The following is a 21,764-nucleotide window of genomic DNA, read 5'->3' as shown; positions in this document are numbered from 1 at the left end:
ATAGAGGTACATATTCTAATGAATCCAATGCCTTTTTGATTTGGCTTTGTATTTGTGTTAGACAATTTATTAAAAATATGTAAATCTTAATTGTAAATTAGTAATTAAAATGAGCTATCCGTTCGATCTCAAGTTTAGAACTCATAAACTTCAAATTAGAGATTCCTCTTGGTCTAATTCCACCCCTCAAGACTGAAAAACCCAATCTTTCCTTTGTATCATCAAGATAAGTCAAAAGACCGGCCACATGTTACCTCGGGATCCTCAATCCATTCAAATCAAAATGGAACGAGCACCTACAAGTAAGGGGGATGGGATGTCGACCGTAAGATGAGAAAATCCTATAATACGAGGGGCAGTGAGTGATCAAATCTCTAAACTTAGTCATTTTGATCAATATTTTATGAACTTATATAGATGGTTGGAGCCTTGGAGTAACTGGTAAAGTTGCTATCATGTGACCAGGAGGTCACGGGTTCAAGCCTAGGAAACAGCCTCTAGCAGAAATGCAATGTAAGGCTGTGTACAATAGACCCTTGTGGACGGGCCCATAGCGAGAGCTTTAGTGCACCGGACTGTCCTTTTTTTTATGTAGATAGTTGAATAAGAACTAGTATCTTGCTAGCTTACCCTTTTCCTGTCATTTGCTTTAGCTGCAATCTCCCTTGACTTAATTTTAGTTTCAGTCATTTTGAGAAGTCTTTGTTCTAAAAAATTCCATATATTTCCACTGTTAGACCTTACTAAATATAAAAAAAGACACATTCTTTTTGAAACATATTATGTAAAAATGAAAAATCAAGACATACAAATCGAAACATATGATTCATTATAACCAAAAATTGTAACACAAGTAAACATAGGTAATCAATACCAAACTAGTTCAAAAACTTATAAACATTAGTAATTTTAGAATCTCTATTGTCTATCTAGAAGCTATTTGATCTTGGACTTTAGTTGTAGTGAGACCAAATCCAAAAGGATAAAGTGGATCATAATCTTTATCACCAACATTCATTGGCAATTGATCTACATTCTTGAACCAAGTTCTTGGCAACTTGCCCCTAAATTCATAATCACCAAACAACACATCAGCCACACCTTGTCCTTCAGAACCAGGCAACCATGCAGCAACAAGTGCATCAATGTAGCTCAAATGTGGCTGCACAACCAATGGCCTGCCTGAAATTAGCACCACAACACACTTTGTACTCCCACATACAATGTTCATAGTGTCAATTCCTGTCTTACTAATTGTCAAATTCATGCTGTCCCCTGCTGTTTCTGCATAGGGTGGCTCACCTACTACAACAATTGAATATGAAAAGTTGTTGGACTTTAAAAACTCTGTAGTTGGGCTCTCACTATACACCACTTCTGTGTTTGAATCAACACTAGCTGTTATAGCATCCAAGATAGTAGTACCTGAAAAAATAGACAGTTCATTTTTGTTTTGTACAACGAATCAACCGAAAATGTACATGGATACATACATACGATAAAATAGATCAGAGAAGTCACATACTATAACTCCATCGGTTTCATTTCATGTGTCTTATTTTGATTGAACACAAAATTTAGGCAAGTATGGGAAGCAAAATATGTATAGTTTCTTTCTACACAAAGCCTTTGTGTAAAATAGAACATAAAGTCATACAATACTCCATCATTTTCATTCTATGTGTCTTTAGTCCGACGAGATACGAAATTTAAGAACATAGAGGATACTAATTTTGAATCATGTGATCTTAACTTAGAGGTGCCCTTTTAATCTTATGGTCTTAAAAGTATCATTCTGATAAGGGAGTGTCGTTAAGTATAAAAAGGGAACATTGGAATTATAAACTTACTAACTATAGAAAGTCGGCGTTCATTTTTTGAAATAAATTATAAAGGATAGTTAGACAGATATACCAAGTGTGACATTGTTTCCTTCAACTCCTTGCCAAGTAATTGTCCAACCACCACATTGATAGCCCAAATTATTGGCATGACTTCCAGCTACTAATATTCTTGATGCCTTCTTAGGCAATGGTAGCACAGGGTCATCAGCTTTTGCCCCATTCTTCAATAACACGAGTGATTTTCTAACTGCTTCTCTAGCCAAATCTCTATGTGCCTGTTCCAACAAAATAATAATAGCGTCACATAAAATGAAACATAAAGAGTACTACAAGAACATCTTTAAGATATAGTTGTGGTTCAAACTTGAGTGAACACTGTTTTTCCAAAACAACATAAGATACTTTGTGCATTTATGGAAAACACGAGATACTTCGTGCATCAGACTGTCTTTTTTTTGTTCTGTTTCAAAATTGAGTGAAAAAGACAACATTTTTCCAGAACAACACAACATACTCTGTGCATTTACGGAAAACATGAGATACTTCGTGCATCAGACTGTCTTTTTTCTATTCTATTTCAAAATTGAGTGAACACAACATTTTTCCAAAACAATACGAGATACTTCATGCATCAGACTGTCTTTTTTTTCTTCTGTTCCCAAATTGACTGAACACTACAATATTTTTCCAAAATAACACGAGACACTTCGTGCATTTATGAAAAACACGAGATACTTTGTGCATCAAACTGTCTCTTTTTTGTTTGGTTGCAAGACTGACCTGGCTCCCGACGTGTTTAACTAATTTATAATCAGCCAAAGGATTCTCAAAAAGACCCAAGGTGAATTTGACTCTCAAAATCCTCCTCACAGCATCATCAATTCTGGTAATAGGGATAAAATTATTGTTCACCAAAGAGGTCAATGTATCAATGAATTCTGTATAGTTCAAAGGGACCATGATCTGCAAAAAAACACAATAATTAGATAAAAATTCAAATTTCACAACATCTTAATATAGTACTTACTCTCTCGATCCTTTTTATCGGTCACTTTAACCACTAAAAGAAATTTGGTCCAAAATATTTGTCGCTTTAGCAAAGTTAAACGACATATAAAAAGACACTCCACCAAAAATTTAAACGACATATAAAAAGGACTAGAGAGAGTACTCCATCAAAAGTTTAAATGACTTATGAACATCAAAAGCTCAAACAACATATGAAAAAGATCAAATTAAGTAAAACACCAAAAGTTTGAACGGCATGTAAAAAGGATAAGAGGAAGTACAACACCAAAGTTTAAACACATATGAAAAATATAAGAAGTGCAACATCAAAAGCTTAAACGACATATGAAAAAGATCAGAAAAAGTACAACATCAAAAGTTTCAACGACATATGAAAAAGATCAGAAGAAGTGCAACATCAAAAGTTTCAACGACATATGAAAAAGATTAGACGAAGTACAACATCAAAAGTTTAAACGCATATGAAAAAGATAAGAAGAAGTACAACACCAAAAGTTTAAACGACATACGAAAAAAATGAGAAGAACTTCACCGTCAAAAGTTTCACGACACATGAAAAAGATCAGAAGAAGTACAACATCAAAAAGTTTCAACGACATATGAAAAAGATCAGAAGAAGTACAACATCAATAATCTAAATGAGATATGAAAAGGACCAGAGAAAGTACTAGAAAGCTAACCATGTCAATGCCAGCTTGAACACCAGTCAGCACTGAGTGTGTGTAATTTGAATGAGGTGGTGAGGTAATTCTGTCAATTCCTTCCCAATCTGAGATAACAAATCCCTAAGAAAAACAAATCAAAACTATTAGTTCTCAATTAGCACTAAAAATTGCAATAAAATGGTATATACCCTAAATCCTTAATCAAATGTCTCGAGTTCGAGTTATTGACCCTTGGGAATGGAGTCGCCTTTGTTAGAGAGCTATTTAGCACCAAAATGGATTTTTTTGGCGCGGATCCGAATTAATTGAGCCCAGTATGGGTAATGGACACCAGATGGAAAACCAAAAAAATAATTAAGTATTGACCAGCAAGAGTTGTAGTGGAGTGGTAAGTACTTCTTCGTCCTTAACTAGAGATCTAGACCTGGAAATTGATTCGCCTTCGGTAGGAAACTTTAGGATGCAGATCCGGATATAGTCAGGCTCCAATACAGATACTAGACATTGGATGAAAAATAAACAACAATAATTAAAAAAAAATTAAAAGTCAAGTGTTTGATTCATTACTCTGAAATTTAGTGTGCCCTTGAGGAAATTGGTAACAAGATCATGATTTGCATGCATCTTAACTCCATTCAAACTTGAATATGAGACCATAATAGTAGAAACTCCCTTAATGATTGAGTGATAATAACCAGGCATGTGAATACTTAACAATGTGTGCCAATCAACCACTGTGTTGTTCTCATTGATCCCTTTTGTTGTGCCACCATCTCCAACAAAGTGTTTTGCACATGCTACTACCTTTTCACTACAAAAAAAAAAAGGTTCAATTGAATTTATTAGAAAATAAATAAAGTAGGGATTACAATAATCTCATAGTGTTAAAGAGCTAATTACATTTTATTCCTACTCTTTTTGAAATTACAAAAAGCCTTTAAATTTGGTGGATTCTGGATACATTCCAAAACGTCCAGATACATCACGTCTCTGTTTCGGATACATCCTTCAACGTTCTGATACATCGCATCTCGATTTCAGATACATCACTCAATGTCTCGATACATCACGTACTTTTCAATATATCGCGTAAAGTGATGTATTCGACCGATACATCGTGTATACTGATGTATTCGAGAATAGAAAAAAGTAGGGATTATGCATTTTTTTCAAATGGTAGGAAATTTTAGAAAATATGGTAAAATAAGTTATGTATTTAGATAATTTTTTCATAAATAAATTATTGTACAAGTTCATATTCAACAACATACCAATATCTTCTCACAAATAACGTTTAAGGAGGATATAGTGTACGTCAATCTTACGAGACTATTAAGATGCCAAAAGGGTAAGAGATGTAAATGTAAATTAACTTACTTTCCACCAACATAAGGAGTGCCTACTTTGTTAGTAGGTAGGTCCCCTTGTAAACCAAGTATAATTTCAGTCATTTGTTTCACAATTTGTGGATCTTCACTATAGCTTTCATAGCACCTACCCCACCTTGGGTCTCTACATACCTACAAAAATATTGGTACAATAAGATCACTTATAAAATAATTTTATTAATTAATTGGTAAATTAATAGTAATTTATAATATTTAATATGTTAAATTATACCCCAATGCATGGAGCAAAAACATAAGGAATGCCAGTAGCTCTAACTTCAAGAGCAGTTGCCACACCAATTCTTTTCACAAGTTCTGGATCTCTGCAAAAATTGAAGCAAACGAAAAAAAAGGACAAATTACTATGTAATTTGAGAAAATTAAATCATTATTTTTTTCTAATACAAGATCATAATTTAGTGACATTTGCTAAGGGTAATTATTTTCATAACAAAAAAAGGAAACCACGGAAGTTAAAATATAAAAAAGTAAACGCATAAAAAATCAAAAAAATTCAATAATTTAAAGAAAAATTGTCTGTCACACGCAATATAATTTTCGAGAAAAGAGGCTATGCTACTAAAGAAAGGCACTCTAACCAAAAAAAAAAAAAAACAGTTCGGTACATTAAAACTTCTGCTATATGTAAGGTCCGACCACAAAGACCTATTGTACACATCATTATCTTACATTTCTATCTGATACTGTTTCCAAGACTTGAACTAGGAGGTCACGATTTCTAAAGGCACTCTAACCGTTTTTTCTAAAAGCCGACTTGGCGTGGCGGAGGTTTGGAAAGGCACTCTAACCTAATAGATAATAACTTAACCCTATTTTTAGATTACTAATTTCCTGAAACGTTTACATTCATAATTATTAGATTGTCAATGTATAAAAGTTAAAAACAAATCAATTAAAACTAACCTAGTGGCACCAAGTCCAATATTATGAGGAAAAATAGTAGCTTTATAAACATTATTATGTCCATGAACAGCATCTATCCCATAAATCATTGGTATCCCTAGCCGACTAGACAATGCTCCTCTTTGAAATTCATTCACCATATCAACCCATTCTCGTGCTGTTGCTTGAGATTTTGGCACACTTCCACCACCACTCAGTATACTTCCAATCCCATAATTTTTCATGATGTCCCTTGTCAGATTCTTCCTCTCGAGCTGTGTCATTTGCCCGATTTTATCTGACAATGTCATACGACTCATTAGATCCTTTATTCTCACGTTTATTGGCTTGTTGGGATCCTTGTACAGCAAGTAATCTCCTTGTGCCATTGCTGACAATAGTAGCACAAATCCTAATAAAGGGATTGCAATTATTGATTTCATAGCTTTCTTTCTTAACTTAATATTGAATATACCTGTAAAAAGACAAAATTATAATTACAGATAAATTTCTTATAGTTAAAATTATCCAAAAAATAAGCATGAGGTGACTTTTTCAAGTATTGATCAATAGATTCTTTAAAACACTAATGTACTTATTATAAAAATCTATATATTGTTATACACCAAAACAATCAAAAGAGAGATTTCAAGTTCTACTTACTAATTAATAGCGTAAATATATATATATATATATATATATATATATATATATATATATTTTTTTTTTTTTTTTTTTTTTATAGCCATTATACATTAAAATAACAAAAGAAAGATTTTAAGTTCTACGTAAACACTAACAACATAAGAATACATACACAATCCAATTTTTATACACTAAAGCAATAAAAAGGAAAGATTTCAAATTCTACATATTAATAGGGTAAAAATATAAACACAAATCAATTGGATTACTTGTACGGTAATTACAAGTAAAAAATTAAGCACGAATTACAAGTAAAAAACCCCATCAAATTCACCCATAATTCAAATAATTATGGTGCAAAAAATAGATGCAAAATGGTGAATAACAACTTCTAAAAAAGAAAACGTACCAAGTAAAAGAGATGAAATTAGTGAATTAATTTACATACTGGAATTCTTATGAACCTTTTATAATACAGTATTTGAGATGATTATGCTATCTACAAATTAAATTTGGAATTATGATCAAGATTAACGGCAAAAATAATTACATCAGTTTAAGATAAACACAAATACCTTACCCGTAGGATTTTTTATTTTTTTTTACCTTATTTGTTTTAGCTAGAAAATATGTTTATAATTTTCTTTCCAAGATAAGATTGTGTCCTAAAAGGAAAACAATTGATTATATTTTAAGACAAATATAAATGGTCAGTAATAATTACTACAAGATAGGATTCTTGAATTTAGGAGTTAAACGAATATTTACATTATCAGTTATCTGCACAAAAGATATCTACAATTGATTTGGAATTAATAATCAATAACTTGAAAAATCAAAAAAGGAAATCTATTTAAAAAGTTAAAATACACAATCTTTACAATATCATATATAAGTTAGGGATAGTAATGTCACTTTTAATCTTCTGTTATTGACAAATTCTTATTTTAGTACATAAACGAAAAATAATATTGTATAAGTGATGGAAAACAAAACAATAAATTAACATGTTTTAATATGTTTTTGTTACATAAGTTGACATATATAGCTAGGCTGAAATATGAAATTACAATTTTATGTGTATAAGTTAATATTCATATTGTTTCAATCGAATCATTATTTATTTTTTTAATTGTAATTTATAATTGATTGGATACATATAGTCATAACATAAGTATCACTATAATTGGATATTGATGCAGTATATTCAAGGTGACGTGATATGATATATGTTGTTTACATATTGGTTTATGATATTGGCAATAATTAACAGTAGGTTGGAGGTGTGAGTCTGAAGGGTTTGAACAGGACTAAAACAAAATATTTAGAGTGCAAATTCAGCAATGCGACACATAAATTCTCAAAGGAGAGTTTAAATATCTTAGGTTTTTAATCCAAGAAAATGGAGAGATTAACGATGATGTCACACATGTTACTCGGCCAATAATTTCAACTAAATCGATTTACCATTTCTAGCCTATATACCATTTTAGAGATTGACAATGATATCACACATGTTACTCGACCCAATAATTCCATATGCTAAAGAAATAGTAGTAGGTCACCAAAACCTAGCAGAGGTAAGAAGAGTCAAAGCTACTGAATTTTGTCTAACGCATAGAATCGACACAACACATTTAAATAAGCCTCATTATCATAAATACCCCATTTAGGTTCATAAAATTTCAATACTCTCTGCCTAAAAACTATTTTACATGGCAAAATTCACAAGCTTCAATAATGATCAGTGGCTTAATTTTGTGATAAGTTTATACCACTTTTGTTTTCTTGAAAGCCAGTGCTTGCACAAAATGTAGACAACATGACTTTGCATTAATCATTTTTCATGTTTAGTAATTGGTTTTCACTGGCTTAGTTGTGAGTCCAAATCCAAAATGAAACAATGGATCATTGTGTGAATCATCAAAGTTCATAGGGAGCTGATCAACTGACTTGAACCATGTCCGGGCGAGTTTACCAGTGAAGCCATAATCGCCAAATAAAGCATCAGTAACGCCTTGTCCTTCAGTCCCCGGAAGCCAAGCAGCTACAAGAGCATCTATTTTAGCAATGTAAGGCTCCATCACGACTGGACGACCAGAGACAACGACTACAACACACTTCACTGCTCCACAGACGTTATTGATGGTGCTAGGACCGGGTTCAGATATTGTAAGGTTTGAGCTATCGCCAAACATCTCAGCGTATGGGACTTCACCCACGACTACAATGGCGTAGGAGAATTTGTTGGACTTAACAAAGTTGACGTCGGGGTTCTGTTGGTAGACTACTTGTGTATAAGGATCAACTGTTTTCTTGATAGCAGATAAAATAGTGGTACCTGTCAAGTTATATGGAACACGTATCAGAACCGGAAGATGATGTGTTGTGTGAGAAGGAGTGACAGTATTATTTACAAGGCCAACTATAACAACAGAACAGAGTTTGTGTAAAACCTATGTAATATGTTGCTTGGACTTTCCCCTACAATGCTGATGCAACAAAACTGCACTAATTTTGGAGGATCTGACACACATCCATCAGCATTTTCGAAGAGTCCAAGCAACACAGGTTACAAGGAGAGCCTCAGGAAATGAAATAATGTTTTGATGTCAAGTTTGTTTTATTCAAACGCTAACGATGGCAGGCAGATGGTAGAAATTTTTGCATCATGTCACAATAGAGTGTGAAATACGATCATGTTGCCAAAACTAAAAAATACGAGAGTGTGAAAACATACCAACTGTAAGATCATTGCCTGCCACGCCTTGCCATTCAATTGTCCAGCCTCCACATTGGTAACCCAAGTTGTCGGCATGAATTCCAGCAACAAGTATTTTTGGCGCTTTCTTTGGAAGAGGAAGCAGTGGCTGACTAGGCGTTTTTCCGTTCTTCAATAGCACGAGTGATTTCCTCACTGCTTCTCTTGCTAATTCTCTATGCTCCTATAAGAAATGACAACGAAGCAGGTTAAATCTTATACAAACAAGAGTTATATACCTATGTTACTCGGACTATCCAAAATGCTGCTGCATCTATGTCGGATCCTCTAACAATGCACTTAACAATATATCATTTTGAAGAGCCCGAGCAACATAGTAGAACCAAGGTACTGAAAGATTGTTGGGATAACTAAGGTGACATCTTTTACCGGGCTACCGAGTTGGTTTGCCAAGCTAGGATCAGACAATGGATTCTCGAAGAGACCCATGACAAATTTAACTCTCAATATCCGCTTCACAGCATCATCAATTCTGCTCATGGGAATATTATTGGCTTTCACTTGAGAAGTCAAAGTATCAATAAATTCTCTATAATTCTCGGGGACCATAATCTGAAGCATAGAAAAAGTAATCATAGTGAATAAAAAGAACTAGTATTAACATACCAATGTACAAATTTATAAGACTAACCATGTCGATTCCTGCCATAATTCCAGCTTGAACTGAATAAGAATAATTAGCATGCGGAGGGTCGGTAATCCGGTCAATTCCTTGCCAATCTGAAATGACAAAGCCCTGAAAGATAAAGACAAAAAGAGGTTGGTTTATACTGGAAAATATCCTGACTTGACTTTAACTGGCAGAATTTTACAATGAAGTGAAATGATCAATCTTTACCCTGAACTTGAGCTTGTTCTTCAGGAAGCCAGTGATTAGGTCTCGGTTGGCATGCATCTTTCTTCCGTTCCAGCTTGAGTAAGACACCATTACCGATGAAACACCCTTTCTGAGTGAGTCATAGTATGCAGGCATGTGGATGTCAAATAAACTGTTTGAGCTGATTACAGTGTTACTTTCATCAACACCATTCATCGTGCCACCATCTCCCACAAAATGCTTAGCGCATGCAGCAACCTTAGTCCTTAATCAAAGAAAAGTTCAACATAGAACAACATCAGCATTGAAAATCAAAGAATCATAGATGATTCATAAGAATTTATCGTCAAGAAAATGATGAGTCAGCATTGAAAATCAAAGAATCATAGATGATTCATAAGAATTTATCGTCAAGAAAATGATGAGCATCTACAAAAGGGATAAAGATTCATACTTTCCACCAACACAAGGAACACCATTCTTAGATTTAGCTGGCAAATCCCCTTGCAGACCAGGAATAATCTCAGTCATGCTTTTCACAATCCTATAATCTTCACTGTAACTTTCATAACAACGGCCCCATCTAGGATTTCTGCATACCTACCATAAAACAATGATTCAGACAAAACATACATAGAGAAGCACCATATACACAAAGTATAATCATATCAACTCACTGCAATGCAGGGAGCAAAAGCATATGGAATTCCTGTAGCTCTAACTTCAAGCGCAGTTGCAGCCCCAATACGCTTCACAAGATCAGGATCCCTGCATAAAATTACCAAAATTTTGTTTACCACTGGATGAAAATGGTTGAACCAAAACCCAAAATTCTAAAATTTGCTAAGTGCCATAGAGGAACCAATGAATGCAATTAGTTGAAGGCAGCAACTCAAAAGCGAGTATAAGGTCTTGCAGGATCACAGGCCAATAGGCGTTCTTTAGGTGCAATTTCTTTTAGCTTGAGTACTTCTATGCTTGGTAAAGTCCATAAACTGAATTAAAATTCTTTTTCTTGGATCAACAGAGAAAGTAAAAAAATAATAATCTAACTTTAGGTACAGTTATACATATAGATTGCAGCTATAGGAAATGTCATAAGAGCAGTTAGGCATCACCATAATCAACTAGAAACTGAGCTACCGATTCAGGAACAAGGACTCTAGAGTTCATAGCATGATCTTGAGTTTTCAAATGATTAACAACAAGTAGAATATCAGCAATCATGTAAAGAGTACTTTAAATTGAAATAACCAGTATAGTCCTCAGAACAGAAGATTCATTTCAAACAGTGTCTTATAGTGTCTATATACTTGCCTGGTGACACCAAGCCCAATATTGTGAGGAAAGATTGTAGCCCCATAGACATTGTTGTGTCCGTGAACCGCATCTATTCCATAAATCATGGGGATTCCAAGCCGGGTTGAAAGAGCACCCTTTTGAATCCCATCTACCATATTGGTCCAAGCCTGAGCAGTGGCCTTAGGTGCAGGTACACTTCCTCCACCACTCAGTACACTCCCTGCCAGAAAAATATTGAAGATGAACTCCAAAATACAAGACAATACTGAATCTAAAAGAATACCTTTTTCCCTTTTCATGCCTAAGTTGATCTATCAATATCTTTTTTTCTTAGAGGTTATTACACAACAATTAGTAGCCAAATATACACATTTCTACAGATGTGTTTTTTTCAATAACCAAATGCACAATGTTCTAGTATGATGCTAAAACAAGTATTCAAGAATGGTCATTTCAATCTATAGGGAATATATTGAAGATGCACTCCAAAATAAAAGATAACATAGAAGAAAAGAAATCCAATTTTCCCCTCGTTTTTTCTTGAAGGCAAGACAACAATGGGTAGCCAAAACAATATTATCTTTGAAGTATCCGACACAGGTGCAACACCATTTTTGTTGAGTCCGAGTAACATAGCCTACAGATGTGCCTTTTTCAAAAACACAAATGCACAAAGTTCTAGTCTGATGCAAGAACAAGTATTCAAGAATGGTCATTTCAATCTAAAGGGTAAATATTTCAAGCATACCAATGAAACACAACAATAAGTAGACATATATACACATTCCTATAGACTATGTTTCCAGAACTCCTCAAAAATGTCATCGGATTAGCCCCGGATCCTCCAAAGATAGTACATCTTTGGAGGATCCGACATGGGTGTGACTACATTTTTGGTGAGTCAGCAACATAGCTTATACATGTGCCTTTTCCAAAAGGAACCAAATGCACAAAGTTCTAATATGATGCAAGAACAAGTTTTCAAGAATGGTCATTTCAATCTATAGGGTAAAATATTTCAAGCATACCAATGAAATTTTGCTTCATAACATCAGCTGTAGCAACTTTCCTCTCAATTTGAGTCATTTGACCAATCTTTTCTTCAAGAGTCATTCTTTTCAGCAAGTCCTTGATTCTAACACCCAATGGCTGTTTTGGGTCCTTGTATTTCATATATTCTCCCTCTGCTACCACAGCCCACAGGCATAGAACCACAAAACCCATCATGGGTATTGACATTCTCCCCATTCTTTCACACACCCTCAATATCCTTATGCTGGACCAATCTGCTAAAAGTCATTAAAACGAAGATTACAGAATGTTGGGAAAAAAATAACCTTTTTTTTGTCACAAAGTAAAAAAGAAAGAAAAAGCATCTAATCAAGACCACAAGATAAACACCACAAACCCATCATGGGTATCTCACATTTTCCCCATTTTTATTACCCCACCCCACCCTCCTCAATGGCCTTCTGCTGGAACAGTCATGCCAAAAGCTCATAAAAACAGCAAAACTTAATAAAACTACTAAACAGTACTACATTCAACAAAACAAACATACATAATGTGGAAAAAAAAACTGTTTTACCACATTCCCCCACAATGCCCTTCTGCTAGTACAATCTTGTAAAATTCAATGGAACAGTAAAAACTCAATGGAACTACTAATATACATACAAAATGTTGAAAAAAAATATTCTTTTTTGTTAGAAAATAGGAAAGAAAGGAAAAATAGCTAATCAAGAAAACAATACTTGCAATGTGAACAAACTTACTTGTTGAGCTTCAAGTTTGAAAAAAAATAAAAGTAGTCGTGCAGACAACTATTTAGGCAAGTTGTGCGTATACTATGTGTGGTATATATAGAAAGAAAAATATACAAAATGGAAGATGCCATGTGAACTTTGGGGAAAATAACAAAAATGGTCATTTATGTTTAGTGTAGATTTACAATAGTCCCTTAAATATATATTTTTTTGAAAGTTTAGTCTTTTAAATTTGATAAATGTGAACACTTTTGATCTCCGTCTAATATTTAACAAAATATTGCTAAATTTCATGAGAATTTTTTTTTTTTTTTTGGGGGGGGGGGGGGGGGATTTAGCGATAACTCATATTTGGAGTATATATTTTTTTTTTCAAATTTATGCTATTTTTTCGTGTTTATTTCTAGAATTAGTGTAACTTGAAGTTAGTTTTGTTTGTTTTTGGTGTCTACTTATTTTTTGTTGTGTTGTAGTTTTCAGAATTTGACGGGACTTTTATACTATTGTTATTTGATTTTCTCCATAATTTCCTTTAAAGAGATTGATAAAACATTTGATAGATATAAAAAGTGTTTACTTTTGACAAATTTATAGGATAAGAGTTCAATTGAATGTGTGATTGTTTTCTTTTTTGTTCAAAAAAATATGTTTTTGTTACGTACTGACTGATTTTTCAGTGAGTTTTTCAATTAATGAAATGAAAAATATCTTCTTCTTTTTTATCCTTTTCACAGGAGCTCTTAGTTTTTTGCTCTTTGGTTACTCAAATTTATCACTCACAAAATCTCATTAAGAGCAAATTCATTTCGTCATGAAAAGAAAAATATTACTCACAAAATCTCAATTTTTTTCAAGTGAAATATTTGTTCAAACACACCTTTTAACTTTCAAATATCATTTTTCAACTTCAATTCTTAACTCTTTTTTTTTTTTTTTAAGTTTCATCAAAATATATATCCAAAATCTATCAAAATTGCTCAAAAATATATTTAAGGAACTATTCCAACCATATCACAAATATAATGTACCATTTTTGTAAACATAATTCAGAATGGCACAATTAGTGGAGTTTATGGGGGGTGGGGTAGGGGGTGATGAATTAAATAAAAAAGAATAATTTTGAATCTGAATTTTTTGACCAATAGTGTGGAAATTTATCCGTTGGATAACGTTTTTCAATAAAACTTTTTCTGACAATGTCATCAAATACAAAATTGAATGATTTGTCCATTTGGGCCCATACGATATGGCAAGAATTTGCAAAACAAGGGCTTAGAGTTTTCCAAAATGTACCAATTAGTACTTTACAAGTTATGTTTTAAACACAAAGCTTTGAAAAACTCAATGATTAATATATTAAGATCTCCAACGACTATTGTCTACTTTTGTAAAGGTGAAGATGTATATTATAAAAAGATATTTGGTTTTAAGTTATAGGGTAATGATAATTTTTGGTTGCTTAATTATAGCTAAATTTTGAATTTAGTTTCAATGATATATGACCATATTAAGGCGCTATATGTTTGTATTAAGATTAAGCTATTTGAATTTAAATATATATTTGAGTGATAAAAATATTATCTATAGATATGAATATTGTATGATTAAAACGCTATATAGTGTTAAAATATACATTTTAGTGATGGTGGAGACAGTATGTAGTGATGGTGTGATAGTTGAAACTATTGACTAGTAATGATGATGGTGATGGTGATGATGGTGGTTACTGCTAGTGGCTAGCTGGAGATAATGGTTAGTGCTAGTGACTAGTAACAATGGTGATGATGGTTGGACTAGTGGCTAGTAATGGTGGTGATGATAGATGTGATAGTGAAAGTGATTATGGTGTAGCGGCTGGAGTGATGGTGACGATTAGTGGTGATGGTGGTGATTTTAATGGTGGAGCTGGTTGATGTTGATGATGGTGGGCGATGAATGTGTGGTGGTTGACGATGATGTTGGTGATAATTGGCAGTAATGCTACTTGTGATAGTGGAGGTGGCATTGACGGAGGTGGCAATTGATATAATTATAATGATGGAGGTAGTATGTGTGATAACAACTGACAATAGTGATAGTCAATGGTGATGGATGATGATTAGTGACTGTGGTGGTGGTGGTGATGCCAAAGATAATTAGTGATAGTGATTGTTATGGACATAATGGTGGTAAAAATTATCCACGCAAAAATATCACTTAATACTATTAAGACTTTGTTTAAGACTTCAATGATTAAGATCTTTTCAGATCAAATAATTGCTTAAAATTTAATGTAAACAAATGTAATTAGTGACTTAAAATTTGAACATATTCAAATCTCTATTTAAGTGCAAACAAATAAGGCCTAAACCTTCGATTAATTAAATTGTCATCCATTTTCATTCACAAATTCACCATAATACTACTTTTCTCACAACTTAATTACTCATATCCTACGTTAAATTTATACTGTTATTCATATTTCACGATAATATAAATTTACAAATATTAAATATAGCACATTTTCTACATGAATGTATCAAAAATACATATTTTAATTCAATAAAAGTTAAATAACTTATTATCAAAAAAAAAACTCGATACAAAATATATACACAATTTTTTTTTTTAAAAAAACAAACCCCAGTAAATCAATAATTTGAGATGAATTTGGTGTCTCATAGTTTAGTGTACGCGTTTTGCGCGTGTATGTTTATAATTATTTTTTAAAAAAAAAACATAATCAACAATTCGGTCATCTAATTATTTAATTATTGTGAATAAATTATAAGATCTAGCATATAAGATTCTTTCTATTTTTCTTTATTTGATATTCTTGTTACCAATTAAGATTCATCATATGTTTAGAATTTTGTTAAGAATTAGACTTTATTACCGTAAACTAATGTAGTAAAATCTTAATTGGTTATAAAGTTCTAAAATTCTACATACTAGTTTATTCGAATAAGGGAAGACGTTAATAAAGTTCTAAAATTTAGGACTCCCTTCATAGTTTATTCAAATAAGTAAAGACTTTAATAATAAATATTTAATTAGTTTTGAAATTTTAAATATTAAAAAAATAGTAAAAAAAATGATTTTGTTTAAAACGAAAGCTTTTATTAATGAAAGGTAAAAAGTTCAATCAATTTTTTAGTATATTTTCACCGAATGTGTTAGAGTATATATAAACTTTAAATTTAGGGAGATTACATGCTTGGTTTTGTTATGTTTGGTTACTTAATAATACAACAACAATAACAACCCAGTGAAAGTCCATAACGTGGGGTCTGAGGAGGGTAAAGTATACGCAAACCTGACTTCTATCAAGGTAGGACGGCTGTTTCCGAAAAACCATCAGCTGTGTTTGGTTACTTAATAATATCTCTAATTATTTTGTAGTAATTCTCAACTCATATAAATTATTATGGCTCCAAAATTTCATACAAATTATTCTGTCTCCAAGATTTCATCTTTTTCCTTGTGCAGGTGATGCAATTCCTGTTAATATCTTGACTCCTAGAGGCAAGTGAGATCTGAGAGAGAGAGGCGAGAAGCAAGGGACATACAAATGATTTGTATATTTAATTATTAATTGTATAGTTGTATTTCATATTATTCTATTTTATAAAGTAATATGTTAATGCTTTGTACTTAATAATATAATGTACATATAATAATTTATTCTTTTATATACATTTATTATCAATTAACTCGATACACACATGCAAAGAATCTACGCTTGATTAGTGCTTTTAATATAGTATAGATCGTTCAATTAATTATAACATGGATAGGAGAACTAAGACCACAAATTAGATTATAATACAATTTTAATTATACAAAACTTGAAAAGATACAAAAATTATGTTTAATATTTGAAAGTGCAACAGAAGTACGTGTAACCAGTAAATAATGAACTAAAATTAAGATTAAAATCAAATTAGATCTAAGCCAAATTTAATCAACTTCTTAGATTTGGATCAAATTAATTGTGTCAAATTAATTGTATACACAACCAATTTTCTATGAGCGTGAGTTGTCCAATTGTGACTTTTAACTAATTAGATTCTATATTAATGATTATACCAAACATCATCATATTACTGCACATGAGGCTGAATTTTTTTAAAGAATAATAATTTCTCCATCTATGTGGTACAATTTGAATTTTGAAAGTCAAATCATTTAATTTTGACTGCATAAAATCTTCGAGTTTTTTGAAATAAAGTTTATATATTTAAAAACTACGTAAAAAGTATAAGTCACATTATACGATCAAAAAAAGACTTATTTGAATTTTGAAATTTAAAAAGTGTCACATAAATTGAGGATGGAAGGAGTATCAACAATAGTTAAATGTAATGACCCTGAAGGTCACTTTTGGTGAATTTTACAAAATGACTATTTTACCCCTCCCAATAGTTGCTCTGAGTCATTTTCGATTAGTGTTGGGTGTTAGTTTTGGTAAATTCTTTGAAAAGTTGAGATTTGTGGCAAGCTTTGAGTTTTAGAGGCTTAACTTACTTAAAAGTGGTATTTGAGGTCATCCGAAGTTTCGAGTCTTGGAATGAAATTCCGTCGATTCCATCAGCTCCAAAATATTGAATTTGGTGCAGGAGAGTTGACAGAATCAGATTCGGAATTATATCGTCGATTTGAGGCGTTGATTAGGAAATCTTTGAGTTTTTACCATAGAGCTGACTTTGGTCAACAATCGGTGATCGGATGCTCAGAATTGAATTTCGATGACTCTGTTGGATTCAAAGGATGATATTAGGGCCTAAAGAGAGTTCCTGTATATTTTTCGAAAGCTCCGAGGGCCTTTTGGTTTTTTTGAGGCTTAGAATTAGTTTGGTTGCGACTTATTGAGTTCCCGGTCAAGAAGACCTCATATTCTAATTCTGATTAGGGCTGTTAAAAACCGGCTGCTATCGATAACCCAACCGCAAAATTGGCTCATTGGCTTATTGATATTTGCTTATCGAATTAGCGGGTGGAGAATGAATTTAAATTTTATAATTAATGGCTTATCGGTATAGGGGACATATTACTCAATTTTGTTATTGGGTAAACCGTTAATCTGTTAAGAATTTATTATATTTTAATATATTTTTATCCCTAAACATATAAAATATTTATGATAATTATAATTTATAAACCTAAAGATAAGCCTCAACAGGCCAAGCCCATTTAGAGTATAAGACATAAGACAACAAATAAGAGCCATCCATATATAACTATACCCTAAATTCCTAATTTTACCTAAACCTAAATAAGAGTATAAGACCCTTGCCGAGTTGCCGCCTCTGTCTCATCTCTCATTTTCTCTTGTGAGGCCAAGAGATGGCGCCGCCCTGTCTTCTCCTCCACCAGACCTCCTCTCCTTTCCCTTAGGCCGCCGAACCTCCAAACTCGCTGTCTCCCTCTTCTCTTTCCTCCCTTCCGCCTTTATCTTCTCGCTCTCATCTATTGTCTTTGGCGAAATTTCGCCACGGATAATGGTATGCTAGATGTTTGTCAGTTTGACAATTTGTGAGATGTTTCTATGTCGTGTGAATCAAATATTGCATTTTTTTTTCTGCATTTATGCTCGTTGGTTCTTCCAGATGGTCAGATACATACGATGTTATTATAGGTTCATAAAGCAGTGTAACTAGTTGGAAGTTTGTTGGTGCAAAGATAATAGAAATGCTAGGTATTTTTCAGTTTGACATTTCATGAATATATTTCTACGTCGTATGAATTAGATTGTGCATTATTTTTTTCTATTTATATGCTCGTTGATCTCCTGATGGTTAGATACATACTATGTTATTATAGGTGCACAAAACAATGTAAATTTTTTGGAGGTTTGTAAGTGTAAGGATAATAGAATGCTAAGTATTTGTCAGTCTCAATTGTTTGGGGTTTTGATGATTACAATATTATCGTCAGTGTGGTAACAAGTGTGTTCTCCTTTGATGATTTGACCATCTGGAATGTGTCTATGTCAAATATGTGATGAATTCTAGGCCATTTGTGTTGTTAGATCATCCAAACAGATTTTTGAAACAGGATTTGTAGTAGTTGTTGCATAGGAATGAGTGTCTGACATGAACCAATACGCCGCCCGATAATTGTTCGATAATTGCTAATCCAATACCGAATCAACCGCTATCTTATAGGTTGGCTAGTGAATTAGTACTTTTAAAAGTCGATAACCGTTAAGTCGAATCATTAAGCATAATAATCCATTCGATCCGCCCGATAAGCAATCCTAATTCTGACGGTTCCATTAAGTACTGAACATTGAATTTAGTATGGTAACATATATGATTTGTGTGTACGGGATTCCGATGAATCCCTAGGATTTGATCGGGGTATTTTTTTTGAATTGGAAATTATGTGCTTTGAAAAGTTGCAGCGTAGGGTGTGTTGCGAAAGTGATCTTCGCTTAAGCGACCCTAATGTCTCGATCTTAAGCGAAGATCGCGAAAGCGACCTGCATTGCTTTAAGCGACATCTGAGAGGGGTTTAGCCGAGTTTTATGCCTTTTTCACCATTTTTGAGTTTGTGAAAGGGTAGACGATTTTCAAGAGAAATTTTGAGGCAAATCTATTGGGTAAGTGATTTTGAATTGGTGAAATTGGGATTTTTCAAGAACATTGAAATTTTTTATTTAAATAGTGATTATGATCTAATTTGAACTCCTATTTCAAAATGGTTTTCACCAATAGATTCCTAATGCTATGAGGAACGTTTTCACCCAAAAATTTCCAAATTAAAATCCCATTTCCGAAATTGGATTTTGAGTCGTTTTGACCCTTTTTCCAGAATTTCGTGCTTTTGGTGTAGTTGGACTCAATTTTTAATTGTAAATCATTATTTGACTAGATTGTGATATTTTGAAATATATTCGGAAGGGGAAGGTTCACATTGTTGGTTGATCGTGATTTTGACTAAGACAAGTGAGCTTCTAAAACTCTGTGAATCTTGTATAATCCCGAATCTTCCTTTCTTATATATTTTGGAGACTAATGGGGATGATGTTACGAATTAAAGTATTTCGTGAACTAATCTTATTGATCGATGGGGTTAATAAAAGATAACATATGTTAATGTCGTGATTCAAGGTGTGACATGTCGTGATCTTGATATCTATGTATATTTGTTGAAATACTTGGATAGTCTCATTGTGATTGCGGATTGTTTGAACTTGTTATTTTCCTCGTTACTTGTGTGAGCATGTTGATTGCACTTTATTCTCGAACACTGTGATGAGATGGACATAATGATGATGCCGAGGTCATTTCCGACGGAAGTGTGGATTGAGGTCATTTTCGGTGTGAGATTGTAATGCTGAGGTCATTACCGGCGAGAGTGTGAGGCCGAGTTCATTTCCGGCGAGATTATGATGACGAGGTCTTTGCCGGTGATTGCACACCTGCATGATCATTGAGTGTGCATATACATTCCGGCATATCTTTTGTAGTGGACTTGATACTTGTACTTATTATTATTTTTAAGTTATGACTTGTGACATTGAGCTGTGATTTTGGACAATATTTGAACTGTTTAGCATGAACTGTTAAGTTGGAAATTTTCTATGCAGGTTGTAGTTTTGGAGATTTGGTTGGATTGGAAAGGAGTTCTTGTATCCTATTAGATTTACTTAGCTTTGTTACCTGGCTTGCTGGGTACCGTGTTACTGACCTCGAACAGTGAGTAATCACTTTTCTGATCATCTGAGGCTTCCAAGAGATAAAGAAAGTAGCTATTGACATCCAACGGACTCTCTTATTCCTATATTTTATGTTTTACTTTACTTGAGAGTCAAAGACATACTTGAGATTTGTATTTACATTCCAGTTCTGTTTTAGTGGCTTGTACATGTAACAATAAGTCTTTGGGAGTTATTTAAGTTTGAAAGACTTCTACTTTTGTTTATTTATGTACCTAATTAGATTGTTTCCGCTTTATTTTTCGGAAATGTTGGATTTTAGGCTGACTTGTCCGGTGAGAAATGATAGGTGTCATCATACCCGGATTCGGATCGTGACAAAGAGTCGCATTACACAGAGCATCTCGCGTGTACGTAGGATTTGAAGAAAAGTCGTGTCTCAACCGGGTGTAAACAAACAATCTACCATTACATAGATAATAGTGTCAAATTCCACAACTCGAACTTGTAACCTATATATGAATTACACACGCGAAAGGCTAGATCCATATCTTTATTCACATATTCAACAAAAAATAGTAGCTTTGATGCAAATTCTGTATTTATATTAAAAAATCATTTAATATGTATAAATAATCTATACCAAATTGAGTAATTTGTTCTAACTTAAAATATTGGATCTATTTTTAATCATGTGGAGACTACTTTACTGTTTCTTCAAGATTTCCCTGCAATACTAGTGCTAATTAGATTATCTTAATAAAAAACTAAATATGATTAGTGATAATTAAGCATGTGGCATGTGGATAATAATCGTGGGTTGTTTAAGTGATCGTTTAAAACCCAACATCCCATGTTTCCACACTTTAGAAAGCGTTTAGTCTCTAATTATAAAGACTTTTGAAAGATAAATATTTTTTCAATTATTATTTTGGTGTCTAGTCTAAGTATCTGGAGAGAGCTAAAATATTCTTTACTAAA

At 33.0% G+C, this 21,764-nt stretch overlaps 2 protein-coding genes across 3 annotated transcripts; both read right to left on the bottom strand.

Moving 5' to 3' along the window:
- Window positions 1-856: 856 nt before the first annotated feature.
- On the bottom strand, window positions 857-6,964 carry LOC129902996 (uncharacterized). The gene is made up of 9 exons (XM_055978468.1): window positions 6,884-6,964; window positions 5,851-6,304; window positions 5,159-5,249; window positions 4,916-5,058; window positions 4,106-4,349; window positions 3,554-3,658; window positions 2,625-2,807; window positions 1,915-2,119; window positions 857-1,425 (listed from the first exon to the last, which is right to left on the bottom strand). The coding sequence occupies exons 2-9, from the start codon at window positions 6,270-6,272 to the stop codon at window positions 926-928; spliced, it is 1,893 nt and encodes a 630-aa protein (XP_055834443.1). The 5' UTR covers window positions 6,273-6,304; window positions 6,884-6,964; the 3' UTR covers window positions 857-925.
- Window positions 6,965-8,110: 1,146 nt separating this feature from the next.
- On the bottom strand, window positions 8,111-13,249 carry LOC129902969 (uncharacterized). Of its 2 annotated transcripts, none has more exons than XM_055978436.1 (10): window positions 13,151-13,249; window positions 12,404-12,661; window positions 11,391-11,595; window positions 10,751-10,841; window positions 10,528-10,673; window positions 10,095-10,338; window positions 9,888-9,992; window positions 9,626-9,808; window positions 9,215-9,419; window positions 8,111-8,815 (listed from the first exon to the last, which is right to left on the bottom strand). In XM_055978436.1, exons 2-10 carry the CDS (start codon window positions 12,621-12,623, stop codon window positions 8,325-8,327), a joined length of 1,890 nt encoding a protein of 629 aa, XP_055834411.1. In that variant the 5' UTR covers window positions 12,624-12,661; window positions 13,151-13,249; the 3' UTR covers window positions 8,111-8,324. The 2 variants fall into 2 exon arrangements, with proteins under 2 accessions (XP_055834411.1, XP_055834413.1); XM_055978438.1 differs by having other exon boundaries at window positions 12,404-12,664; window positions 13,151-13,246.
- Window positions 13,250-21,764: the final 8,515 nt, after the last annotated feature.

This window comes from Solanum dulcamara, chromosome 9 (assembly GCF_947179165.1).
Source record: "Solanum dulcamara chromosome 9, daSolDulc1.2, whole genome shotgun sequence".
NCBI classification, from domain to species: domain Eukaryota; kingdom Viridiplantae; phylum Streptophyta; class Magnoliopsida; order Solanales; family Solanaceae; genus Solanum; species Solanum dulcamara.
This window is presented reverse-complemented; position numbering and strand designations above follow the sequence as displayed.